General features: G+C 39.3%; 1 protein-coding gene and 1 pseudogene across 2 annotated transcripts; one reads left to right on the top strand and one right to left on the bottom strand.

Annotated features, from left to right (window-relative positions):
• Positions 1–4,497: 4,497 nt before the first annotated feature.
• LOC105810495 lies at positions 4,498–10,739 on the bottom strand (annotated as a pseudogene).
• LOC105811311 (protein BEX1-like) lies at positions 10,375–12,073 on the top strand. 2 transcript variants are annotated; one of them, XM_012645494.1, is made up of 3 exons: positions 10,375–10,558; positions 11,000–11,078; positions 11,437–12,073. In XM_012645494.1, the coding sequence occupies exon 3, from the start codon at positions 11,442–11,444 to the stop codon at positions 11,826–11,828; it is 387 nt and encodes a 128-aa protein (XP_012500948.1). In that variant the 5' UTR covers positions 10,375–10,558; positions 11,000–11,078; positions 11,437–11,441; the 3' UTR covers positions 11,829–12,073. The 2 variants fall into 2 exon arrangements, with proteins under 2 accessions (XP_012500948.1, XP_012500951.1); XM_012645497.1 differs by lacking the exon at positions 10,375–10,558 and having other exon boundaries at positions 10,908–11,078.
• The last annotated feature ends 712 nt before the right edge of the window (positions 12,074–12,785 follow it).

The raw sequence follows: 12,785 nt of genomic DNA, 5'->3' as shown, positions 1-12,785 counted from the left end.
AATCATCACACATTGTATACAAGTATCAAAACATCATACTGTATCCTGTAAATATGTACAATTACGACATGTCAACTAAAAGTAAAAGGGGAAAATGTGGTAGAAAGAAGTTCTCCATGGGCAGTGCACGTGTAGGTGTAATAGACAACAAGCCTTTGCTTTAATGTAATTGTTTTCATGGTTCTCAAAAAAAAAATGTGCTAAATATTTGGATACAAATTTCACAAAAGTAGGCTGAGCATGGTGGCTCATGCCTGTAATCCCACGACTTTGGGAGGCCAAGGCTGGAGGATCACTTGAGGCCAGGAGTTTGAGACCAGCCTGGGCAACATAGTGAGACCCCATCTCTACAAAAAATAAGAATAAATAAATTAGCCAAGTGTGATGTTGTGTGCCTGTAGTCCTAGCTATTTACGAAGTTGAAGCAGGAGGATTGCTTTAGCCCAGGAGTTTGAGGCTGCCGTGAGCTATGATGACACCACTGCACTCCAGCCTGGGCAACAGAGTGAGATTCTGTCTCTTAAGAAGAAAAAATGTCACAAAAGTGGATATGCAGACTTCCAATAAGCATATGAAAAGATGACCAATATTGTTAATCCTCAGGGAAATGCAAGATAAAGCCATATTAAGATACCACTATGCACCTACTAGAACTATTAGAATTATGAAGACTAATAATATGAAGCATTGACCAAGATGTGGAGCAACTGAAACTTTCATATTTTGCTGGAAGGTATTTTTTTACACTCATTTATATTAATTTCCAAAATTCAACCATTTTGGAAAACTATTTGGTAGTTCCTTAAAATCTCAAACATACACTTACTGTAAGACTTGCTAATTCTGCTATTAGGAATCTACTTAAAATAAATTAAAATATACTTCCACAAAAATACTTGTACATGAATTTTTACAGTAGTTTCATTTATAAATGCCTATTATTCAAAAGAGTCCATCGACAAGTGAACAGCCAGAGAGGAAATAAGGCCATCAGCCAAAAGCCCACTAGAAACTAAATCCTGCCAACAACCTTGTGAGTTAGGAAGTGGATCTCCCCTCAGCTGAGCCTTAAGAAAAAACTGCAGCATTGTCAACACCTTAATTGTAGTCTTGTGAGAGCACTTGATGCACAGCCACCCAACTGAGCTGTACCTAATTTCCTGACCCACGATAACTGAGATGATAAATGTTTGTTGTTTAAACCACTAAGTATTGTGCTAATTTGTTATGGAGCAATAGATAACTAAATACATAGTGATAGGAATCAGGTTACTGGTTTTCTGGAAGGTTATTGGGGTACTGACTGCAAAAGAGGATGACTTTCTGGTGTAACAGATATGCTCCACATCTTTTTAAAAACGATATATAATATTTGTGCATATTTATAAGGTACATGTGGTATGTTGTTACATGTATGGAATGTGTAAAGATCATGTCAGGGTATTTAGGGTATCCATCACCTCGAGTATTTATCATTCCTTTGTGTTGGAAACATCTCAAGTCCTCTCTTCTAGCTATTTTGAAATATAAGACACATTGTTGTTAACTATAGTCACCCTACTCTGCTATCAAACATTAGAATTTATCCCTTCGATCTAACTGTATGTTTGTACCCATCAATCAACCTCTCTTCGTCCCCCTCCCTTCCCAGATTTTAGTATCTATCATCCTATTCTCTGTCTCCATGACATCAACTTTTTTAGCTCCCACATATGAGTGAGAACATATGTATGCTATTTGTCTTTCTGTTCCTGGCTTATTTCACTTAACATAAGGACTTCCAGTTCCATCCATGTTACTACAGGTCAATGGGGGCTAACATTACTTTCCAGTCCTCTGTTGCTAATTTACAGTCATCTTTAAGTGAGGTTCTGTGATATTAACATTAATTAACTCAATCTGGCTTAGTAATTTTTCTGGTCACTCAGTCCTGAAATCTCAGAGCCTTGTTTGATTCTCATCCCTTCCATAAGCAGCAAGTCCCTGTCTTTCTTCACTGTGACAGCTGAATCTGTCACTCTCCTGGTTTAGGCCCTTATCATCTTACATCTGAACTATTAGGGCAGCCCATTCTCTGGTCTCCCTCCCTCCATCCTCTCCCTTTCCCCTTCAGAGAGGTTTAAGATGTCCAAGGTTACATAGCAGGTTAGTGCCGAGCCTGAGAATCAATCCAGGTTTTAGAATGAGAACTGTCTCAATATACCCCTACTTTTTCTCCCATTTCTCTCCATTCAACCTCCCTCCTTTTGTTCACTGATGAGCCAATAGTGGTTTTGGGGGTTTTCCAGATGTCCAGCACTGCCCTGTGTGCATTGAATGAAAAGGGCTAGATCTCAGAGGAGGGCTCTACACTCATCAGAAATACACTCTTTCTGGGTAGGATAACTACCCCTTCACATAAGGCCATTTGGGAAAAGAGCTAAAGGAAAGGGTGGACTGTCAGGCTGATAGGTTTGAGATGACAATGGCCAAGTTGGCCCAGAATAGAGAAAGCCTCAAGGAGAAAAAGTACCTTGATCCGGGTCTCAGACGATGGACAGGACCTAGAATTAGGATGGAAAGGAGGGAGACTTGTCTGAAGAAACTCAGGCCCCGTGTCCTTACCGTGGCCTGTCTCATACTGCTTATGGATAGAAGTCCACTTGCTCCTTCTTTAGAAGTGTCTATTTATAATGTCTATTTTCTGAAATTGGTTCCATGCAAGCACTAACATGAAGTCAGGAAATGCATGTTCTGCACTCTCTTAAGGACTTTCTTGCTTATTTCCACGTCATGAAATCTGGATTTGTCAACTTTTCTGTACAGAACTTAGACAATTGCATTAAAAATATACATATCTCTTGAGCCCATAAATCCATTCCCAAGCATCCATCTTAGGGAAATAATCAATGATACTCCCAAAAATTTAACTACAACAAAATTATAGTAAATATAAGTGGTCAGGGTTGCTTTATACCGCACTGGTATTTACCCAGTCGATTTTTCTTAGACATAGAGAAAACTTTACATTTTGCACTATACTGAGTTGTGTGTGGATGTATTCCAGATGATTAACTTTGCCAAAGTTTGGCCGCCAATTGTAACTTTATTGCATCTCTTATTTTAGCCAAGGCTGCTAATTGTCCCCTTGACAATTTCCTTCATCATGCCCTAAGTAACAGGACTTCCTTCCCTAAAGTTTTAGAAGAACTCTTGATCACTCAACTAGAAACTAACATTTTCTGGTCTCCCTTGAAGCCAATTATGCCTGCATGTCGAAATTCTTTGCAGTGGAGTGTGAGCAGATGTGGTATAATAAAATATAAGAGTAGAACAATGGGAAAAAAATATGCCAATATAGATTATTTGGCTTAAATAAAATGATTATTCATACAAGGGAGTGGAGTGTACGACTTCTGTATAATTTCTTTAAAAGGGAATTGTTTGCCTTCTACTTCCTCTTTCCTCATTCCTGTGTTCTGAAACTCAAAGTACAAGAACAACAATCTTAAGAGATGTCAGAGCAACAAAGTAGGAGGCACATGACCTTATACAGTAGACAGATCCACCTGCCCAAAAACTCCCTTTGTACCTCTGGACTATTAGGTATAAGAGAAATATATTTTTGTTTGAAAGAAGAAATTCTCTTTTTGAATCATTGTATTTTGGGGGTCTCTATATTATAGTAGCCTATCTTTTATTCTAAGTATACTTAAGAAGGAAGTGATAGAAAATGGTCACCACCTTTTTCCGATGTGAAAAAATGAAGTTAAAATGGATTTATCGTATATGTTATGTACATTTTTCCTAGCTTGTATTTCCTTATATTTTTGCTTCTGGTGGTTTTATGTATAGAAATTATCTGTTTTAATATCCGATTAACATAAGTAGATTCAGAAATAAGGCTTGAGTATGTTTTATCTATTACATTCCATGTTTATACGTATATATGCATGTATATATTAGAATACCATTAAGCATGCTGTTTTTAATCTAATTTTCATTATTTAAAGTATAAATCATAAAAAGTGTTTTATCATTACACATCCCTTTATAGCACATTTGTATTGTTTCATAGAACTCAATTGTATGAATAGATAATCATTTTATTTAAGCCAAATAATCTATATTGGCATATTTTGTTTTTCCCATTGTTCTACTATTATATTTTATTATAGTACAATGAATATCTTTATGCGTAAATTTTTTCACACATTTAGATTTTGTCTGTAAAATAGAGTGTAGAAAGGGAATGACTATATCCAATAGTAAGAACATTTCTAAGAATTTTAATAATTATTGTCAAATTGCCCTCTATAAAGAATGTACCAAATCCCATCCCCACCAATAGAGTGAAAAATTTTTTTTTAGGTTTAACAATTTGCTATGAAAAGAATGAGATCAGTTTGTTTCGTATTTAGTGAACTTTTTTTTTTGGTACCAGAGAAGTTTTTAATGATGATTGATGCTTTGCACACATTCAGGAAACTCATGAGGTCTCTAAGGTAGAGTCTCTAGTTAGGCTTCAGCATCTAAAGGACTTTTGCTACTTCCACAACATAAGTAGAATTTATTTGCTGTATGAATTCTTTGATGTCTAAAAAGAGCTGAACTTACTTTGAAGGGCCTTCCACACTCATCACATTCATAGGGTTTTCACCTGTGTGGATTCTCTGATGCTGAATAAGACCTGTGAGCCCACTGAAATTTTTCCCACATTCTTTACATTTATAAGGTTTTACTTGAGTGTGTACTCTGTGATGTCCAATGAGATGTGAGCGTTGAATGAAGGCTTTTCCACACTCATCACATTTGTAGGGCTTCTCTCCAGTGTGAGTTCTCCTGTGTTTACTAGTGTCTGAGCTACAACTGAAACTTTTTCCACATTTATCACATTTATGTTGTCTTCTTTCCCTCTGTTGCCAATCAAATCTGCCCTCATTTTCAACAGCATCTTTGGATTTAGGATGCTGAGGGATGTCTTTGTGAAGTCTGTCATTTATCTCCCCAAGGAATTCCATGTCTTTGAGTACATCTTCCTTCTGGGACAACTCTTCGTCCTTAGTCCTGATTTTGTCACCATTCCTTTGTAACTTCCCAGATTCCTACTCCAGCTGAGTCTTCTTGGGATGGAGCTGGACAGTCACTGACTCACCTTCCCAAAGGGGCCAAGAGTATGTCCTGTCTTCCTGAATTGGCTGGGACCTGCTTTCCAGGTTCTTCAAGCTCTCTCGCCAGATCTTCCAGTACAGTCACTGCCTCCTCTCTAGTCTCTGGATGGTGTGCCTACACCCATGCTTGCAGGTCCCTAGGAGCAAGTCTAAAATCTGCCCCTTGGTATGGCATTCCAGCCTCAGCCACTGGCGGCAAAGCTCCCAGAGCTGGGTAAGAGCTTCAGGGGGTCCAGGTGCATCCTGATAGCAGAGCTACCTGAAGTGCTGCCTGAGGAGTTCCCTCCTATGAGGACTGTACTTTTGTGAGATGGAGTCCTGTTCCCAGTAGTCCTCTGCCGTAACTATCAGAAGTCCTTTTCGTTCCTCAGGTTCCAGGGCTGTAGACAGTCTAGGCTTTGCCAGGAGATTAGTCCTCTATCTGGGATTGATTCAAGGAGAATCTCTTAGGATCTTGTCCCAGAGACACTCCTTTCACACAGAGAGCCATTTAGTGAACTTTTAAATAAAGTATAAAATATATATGTAAAAGTGCCCAAATCATAAGTACATAGCTCATGAAGTTTCGCAAAGTAAAACCGTTTAACCAGCACTTAAAACAAAACAATAACAAAGAAAAAACAGAACATTACAAACACTGCAGAATTCCCATTCTAGTCATTACTCAGGACTGCCACTACCCTGAATTCTAACATCACATATTAGTTTTTCCTATGTTTAAACTCATATAACTGGAATTATACATTAAATATTCTTTTTCTCTCTGGCTTCTTTATGTCAACATTAGGTTTGTGAGATCTCTCTATATTAAGTGTAGGTGTAATTTGTACATTTCTATTGTTGAATAATATTCCATTGTGTAAATATACAGTTTATTTATACATTTTCCTGATAAATAACATTTGGGTATTTGCTAATTGTTAGCAATTTAAAAAGTGCTATTATGGATATATGTGTAAATGCTGTTTAGTAAATCAATGCATGCATTTTTATTACAGGTATATTTAGAGGGAAATGGCTGGGCCATAGAGTACACATATGCTTACTTATAACATATTCTGCCAAACACTTTTCCAAAACAGTAGTACCAGTTCTAGCTGTACCACATCCTTGTAAAATACCTGGTGTTTTTGTCTGGCAGGTGTTTAGTGACATCACATTTTGGCTATAATTTGCATTTTTCTGTTAACAATGAAGCATCTTTTCACAAATTATTGGATATTTGGATATTCTGTTTTGTGAAGTGCCATTTTTAAGATGTTTGCTCATTTTTCTATTGTATTGCCTTTCTTTTTCTTATTCATTTGTAAGAGTTCTTTATACATTTTGGATATAAGTTATTTGTTAGATATATATGTTGCAAATATCTTCTCCCAGTTTGTAGCTTACTTTCTCATTCTTTTTTTTTTTTTTTTTTTTTTTTTTTTTTTTTTTTTTTTTTTTTTTTTTGAGACAGAGTCTTGCTCTGTTGCCTGGGCTAGAGTGCTGTGGCGTCAGCCTAGCTCACAGCAACCTCAAACTCCTGGGCTCAAGCGATCCTCCTGTCTCAGCCTCCTGAGTAGCTGGGATTACAGGCATGTGTCACCATGCCCGGCTAATTTTTTTTTTTTTTTTTTTTTAGTTGTCCAGATCATTTCTTTCTATTTTTTAGTAGAGACGGGGTCTCGCTCTTGCTCAGGCTGGTCTCAAACTCCTGACCTTGAGTGATCCACCCACCTCGGCCTCCCAGAGTGCTAGGATTACAGGCGTGAGCCACCGCACCTGGCCACTTTCTCATTCTTTTAATGCTGTTATGATGAACAGAAGTTTTTAAAAAATATATTAATAAAGTACAATCTACAACCTTTTTCCTTCATGGTTATTGCTTTTTGTGTCCTCTTTAAGAAAATTGCTTACTCCAATGTCATGAGGATGATCTCCTGTGTTTTTCACATTAAAATTACCTTTTTACCTTTCCTATTTAGATTTGTAATTCATTGGAGGTTTTTGTGTGTGTGTATTATTTATGGTGGAGTCAACATACATCTTTTCTCCATATGAATATCTAACTTATCTGGTACCACTTTTTTAATACTTTCCTCCCACTTCATTGAACTGTCATCTTTATCATAAATCAAGTGACTGTATGTGTAGGTATGTTTGACAGGTCCATATAAGATGGATAGATAGAAAGATAGATAAATACACATTTTAATCTTTGAGACAGTATCATACTGTATTATACTCATTATAGTATTATATAAAGTTTTGATATCTAGTAGTGGAAGTCTTGGAGCTTTCTTCATCTTCAAAGTATTCTTGACTATATTTGGCTCTTTGTATTCTCATATACATATTTGAAATCTGTTCATCAACAAAAGATGACCTGCTGATATTTTTTCATGGATTGCACTGAATTTATAGATGAACTTTGGTATAACTGACATCTTTAAAATATTGAGTATTTAATCCATGATCATGATATATCCCTACACTTATTTAGTTCTTCTTTAGTGTTTCTTAAAACTATATTATAATTTTCAATGTACAGGTCTTATAAGTATTTAATTAGATTTATTCACAGATATTTGATTTCTATCAACTTTATTGGGCTATAATTTACATAAAATAAGATACACATCTTTTAACTGTATAGTTCAATGATTTCAACAAATATATTCACCAATGAAGTCACTACCCCATCAAGATACACAACATTTCCCTTAGCTGAGAAAGTTCCATTATTCCCCTTTGTAGTCAGAAAAACCTCTAACCTTCAAGGCAAACATTGATTTGATCCAACTCTTATCAGCATAGATTAGTTTTTCCTGTTCTACAATTTATATAAATGCAGTTATACAGAGCACACTCTTTTGTGGCTGATATCTTTCCCTAAGCATTTTTTATAATTTTTTTGAGATTGATCTATGTTATTGCTTCTATCAGTAGTTTATTCCTTTTTTATGCTTAGCAGTGTTCAAAGGAATACAGCACAATTTGTTTATCCATTCACTTGCTGATGGACATTTGGATTTTATCCACTTTGGAACTACCATACATGAAATTGTCATAAACATTCTTGTACAAATATTTTTGAGGAAATATGTTTTTAATTCTGCTGGGAAAATTCCTAAGAGTGGCATTTCTGGGATATATGGTAAGTATAAGTTTAACTTTTCAAAAAACTGCCAAAAAGTCTCTCAGAGTGGTTGAACTTCTCACCAGCAATAAATGAGAGTTTTAGTTGTTGAATATCTTCAGAAGTACTTGGGAAGTCTGACTTCAGAATTCAGACTTTTTAACTTTAGCAATTCTAATAGGTGTGCAGTGGTATTTCATCCTGGCTTTATTTTATATTTCCTTGATGATTAATGAGGTTGAACATCTTTTCATTAGCTCATTGGTAATTCGTACATGTACTTTTGTGAAATGTTCAATCAAATATTTTGATCATTTGCCTGTTATGTTGAGTTTTCAGAGTTCTTTATATATGTTCTGAATTCAAACTCATTGTCAGATAGACACATTGTTAATATTTTCTTCCAGCTTCTTCCCACTTCATTTTCTTAACCATGTCTTTTAAAGGGTAGAAGTTTTTAATTTTGATAAATCCAATTTCTCATTTTTATCTTTTGTGATGTGTTCTTTTTGTGTCCTATCTAACAAATCTTTATCTTCCCAAAGATTGTAAAGTTTTTCTCTATGTTTTATTCTAGAAGTTTTATAATTTGGGCTTTTATACTTAGGCTTATGATCCCTTTTGAATTAATATATAATATAAAGTAAAAGGCAAGATTCCTTTTTTTCTATAAGAATTTCCAGTTGTTTCAGCACCATGTGTTAAAAAGACTATACTTTCCCCATTCAATTACCTTGACATCTTTGTCAAAGATGAATTAGTAATGTATGTATGGATCTATTTCTGGACTCTCTATTCTGTTCCATTGATCTGTATATTTACTCCACTACTACACTACCTTTATTATTAATACTCCATCTTAAGTCTTGAAATCATATAACATAATCTTCTAGATCAGTGGGGTTTTTTTTTTCAAAATTATTTTGTCTATCCCAGGTCCTTTGCATTTCCATATAAATTAGGGAGTAAGTTTATTAATTTATACAAAGATGCTTGCTGGGGTTTTGATTTTGATTGCAATGAATTTATAGACCAATTTGAAGAGATGTGATATCTTAACGGTATTGAATCTCCTGCTCCAGAGCCATGGTATATATTTTCATATATTTCAGTCTTTAGTTTCTTTCAGCAGTGTTTTCCAATTGTGTACAGGTTTTCTTCATGCTTTTGAAATTTATTCCTAAGTATTTCACGTTTTTGGAAGCTACCATAAGCGATGCATTTTTACATTTCAATTTTCAATTGTTTATTAGTAGCATATAGGGATACAATTGAGTTTTGTATAGTTATCTTGTAACTGCAATCTTTCTAAATTCAATTTTTACTCCTATAGTAAATTTATTGTAGATTTCTTTGGGTTTTCTGAATACATAATTATTTGATCTGCAAATAAAGACATACTTATTACCATTTGAATCAGAAATTTGTGAAGTAGGTTTTATTTCTTTTTTTGTATTTTTAGTTCTGAAAATCCAACAAGGCTCTGTTGTACTACATACTCATTGGCTCACTTCATGAAAGGGCCTCATGTGTCTAGGGGCCCTTTATAAGGGGAGCCATCAGCTGCCCTGTCCTCTTCCAAGTTCTAAAAAAGGAGTTGCCTGTAGAGTCTATATTTATATAATGACTTAGCAGAACAGACAGGTGGTTGGGATTTTTCCCCCAACTTTAATCCTATTTTTCAAATAAAACTATTTTTTCCGTTTTAAAGAAGTATATTGATTTTTGTTTAATATAAAAAATAAAACAGAAAGGTATTAAGAATGAGAAAAATCCACTCCTTGGGACTCTTCCTAACACACCTCTTCTATGCATTTTAGTGGAGGGAAAATAGTATTGGTAGCAGAGAGGACAGCAGGCAGAAGGAGGTGCATTCTGGGAGCAGAGGAGAGGGAGAGGCAAGTCCCCAGAGAAGGGGAAATGGCCAAAACCCCCCACCCCAGAAGATACTGCCTTTACCCGGCATGCAGAGAAAGGGCCACTAACACACAAAGAAGGGAGAGTGACAGGGCCCGGCCCAGAGATGTTAAAAGGGACTTGGGGTGAGGATGCGGGACAGACCTGGCCAACAAACCCCGCCTGACTCCGGGTGGCAGGAGGGGCCAAGGGCCGGGGGCGGGGCCGCTGGCGGCGACAGCAGCCTCACGTGACCGGCCAGCGCCGACTCGGTCCTCACTCTGGTATCGGACCCACTGTCGCTCTCTCCCTTCTCAGCGGCTATACCTGCTCCCGGTGGCCCTGAGGGTGTGCGGGCCAGGGGCGGCCCGAGCAGGAGGCGGCGGGGGAGCAGGTAAGGGACCCGGAGGTGGTGCCTGGGGTTGGCGTGGGAGAGCCGCCCCGGCCTGCGGACCCCAACCCTCGGGGGTCTGGCCGCCCCGCGGCGGAGACGCCGCAGGTTGGCGACTACAGTCCCTAACCCCCCACGCGGGCCTACAGAAGATGGCAGGCCTTTGGCGTGCCGAGGGGTGCATGGTCCCGCGGGAGCAGGTGGCCCCGAGGCTTCGACCCTTTGGAAACACCTGCCTCCACCAGCGACGCCAGCTTTTCCTACACCCCGCCCGGCCCCGCCCCCGTCCTTCTTGGCGCAGAAAATGGTGGGCAGCGCGGGGGGCGGGGCGGCTGGGGGGGCGGGAGACGCGGGGCGAGGGCGGCGACGAGGGTCCGGGCGGGGAAGGGGTCGGGAGCGCCCGGCTGCAGCAGCCCCCGCGCCCCCCACCCCGGCCGTCTGCAGGTCTGCGGGGCTAAGTGTCGCGGCGGCGCACCTCGCGGCGAGAATCGGGAGGAGCAGGACACTGCGAGGATAGGCCCAGGTCGGTGCCGGGGACTGTGGTGGGCGACGGGGTAGGAATGTGCGGAAAGCCCAGCGTGAGACCCCAACCTTCTTCTCCCCCTACACACACCTCCGCCTCGCCCCACCCTCGCCATCCTCGTCCTCCATTTTGGGGCCTGCAGAGGCCTGGACATGGATCTGCAGGGAAAATGGTGGGCTTTGCGGGAGGGAGGGGCTCGGCTGGGGGCCCCCTAGAGGGCGCACCGGGCCTCTCAGGTGGGAAAAAGGAAATTCTGAAAAGGCCTTTGAAATCCAGGGCTCTGAATTTTGAAAGGTGCGTAGTAGGGCCTCTGTCCTCGGTGCTGATCGGTCCACCTTTTCTTTCTCTCATCTCCTAGGAGTAATGGAGTCCAAAGAGGAACAAGTGGTGAAAAAGCTCAACATGGAAAGTGCCAACCCAGAAAACGAAGAAAAGGATGAAAAGGAGCAAGATGCTAATAAAGGGAAGCCCTTGGCCCTCCCTCTGGGAGCTGGTGAATACTGTGTCCCTAGAGGAAATCGTAGGCGATTCCGTGTTAGGCAGCCCATCCTGCAGTATAGATGGGAGGTAATGCATAGGCTTGGAGAGCCACAGGCAAGGATGAGGGAAGAGAACATGGAGAGGATCGGGGAGGAGATGAGACAGCTGATGGAAAAGCTGAGGGAAAAGCAGCTGAGTCATAGTCTGCGGGCAGTTAGCACTGACCCCCCTCACCATGACCACCATGATGAGTTTTGCCTTATGCCCTGAATCCGATGTTTTCCCTGAAGTTAATAGGGAGACCCCTGCTTCCTAAACTTGCATATTTGTGATGTACCTTTGTTGTAAACCTTTTGATGTTACTCGTTTCATGTGGGTCTCCTATTACCAGCTTCTAATTGAATGTTGTGTTTTTGATCCAGTTTGTAAGTTTCTGTCAGCAGGGGAGTTTTACCTATTGCATGGAAAGATACCCATTATATATTGTGAAGTTAATAAAGCAGTTTAAAAAAGCATTCTCTGTATTCTTTTTCACTTCACTTCTTATATGAACATAAATAGTCATTCATATAAAGTAAATAGTGTTTATCTCTTTGTGGTAGAATTGTGAGGGATTTTTATTTTCTTTCTGCTTATCTATATCTTATTTTTCACAACAGAGCACATTACTTATATATGACCACCTTATAAGAGAAATGTGAACACTTAATAAACACTTGTGATAGAATCTCAATTTTACCTTACCCCTGGGATCTCTTATTTAGAAATATAAGATAATGAGAAGAGACATATCTCTTTAAAGATAATTATATTTATCAGTAAAGTGAAGATAATAATCACCTTTCAGGGCAGCTTTGTGGACCTGATGAGGTAATGAGTTTGTGAGCTTCCTGCAAGTTCTTGTTCCCATTGACATGTATGATCCAACTCGATATTCCCCTCAGTTATTAGAGCAAGTTTCTAAGGCAAGGTCTTCCCTATACTCAAAAGTCTAGTGGGCTAAATAGTAGGTAGGTTCTTCCATTCCTCTGTTGCTGTGCCCCATTCCCATCCTCTCCCCTGGGCATTGCTCTATGTGCTAGATCTTGCTCCCTACACTGGCCCCCACCACTGTAGATGGTCAGGAATCCTCAAGGTAAGAAGGTCCTACTGATTTCTCTGGGACTTCCAGTGGATGAATCCTTGTCCTCCAAAGGTGTGGAAAAATCCCCTCTCCCTGTTTAGCTT

The sequence above is a fragment of the Propithecus coquereli genome, unplaced genomic scaffold (genome assembly GCF_000956105.1).
Source record: "Propithecus coquereli isolate 6110/MARCELLA unplaced genomic scaffold, Pcoq_1.0 Scaffold104, whole genome shotgun sequence".
Classification (NCBI taxonomy): domain Eukaryota; kingdom Metazoa; phylum Chordata; class Mammalia; order Primates; family Indriidae; genus Propithecus; species Propithecus coquereli.
Note: the sequence above shows the minus strand (reverse complement) of the source record. Positions and strands in the feature narration are given on the sequence as shown.

Bases quoted from the DNA above. Each gene is read 5' to 3' on its own strand.
- LOC105811311 (XM_012645494.1), top strand. From the start codon at position 11,442: ATGGAGTCCAAAGAGGAACAAGTGGTGAAAAAGCTCAACATGGAAAGT.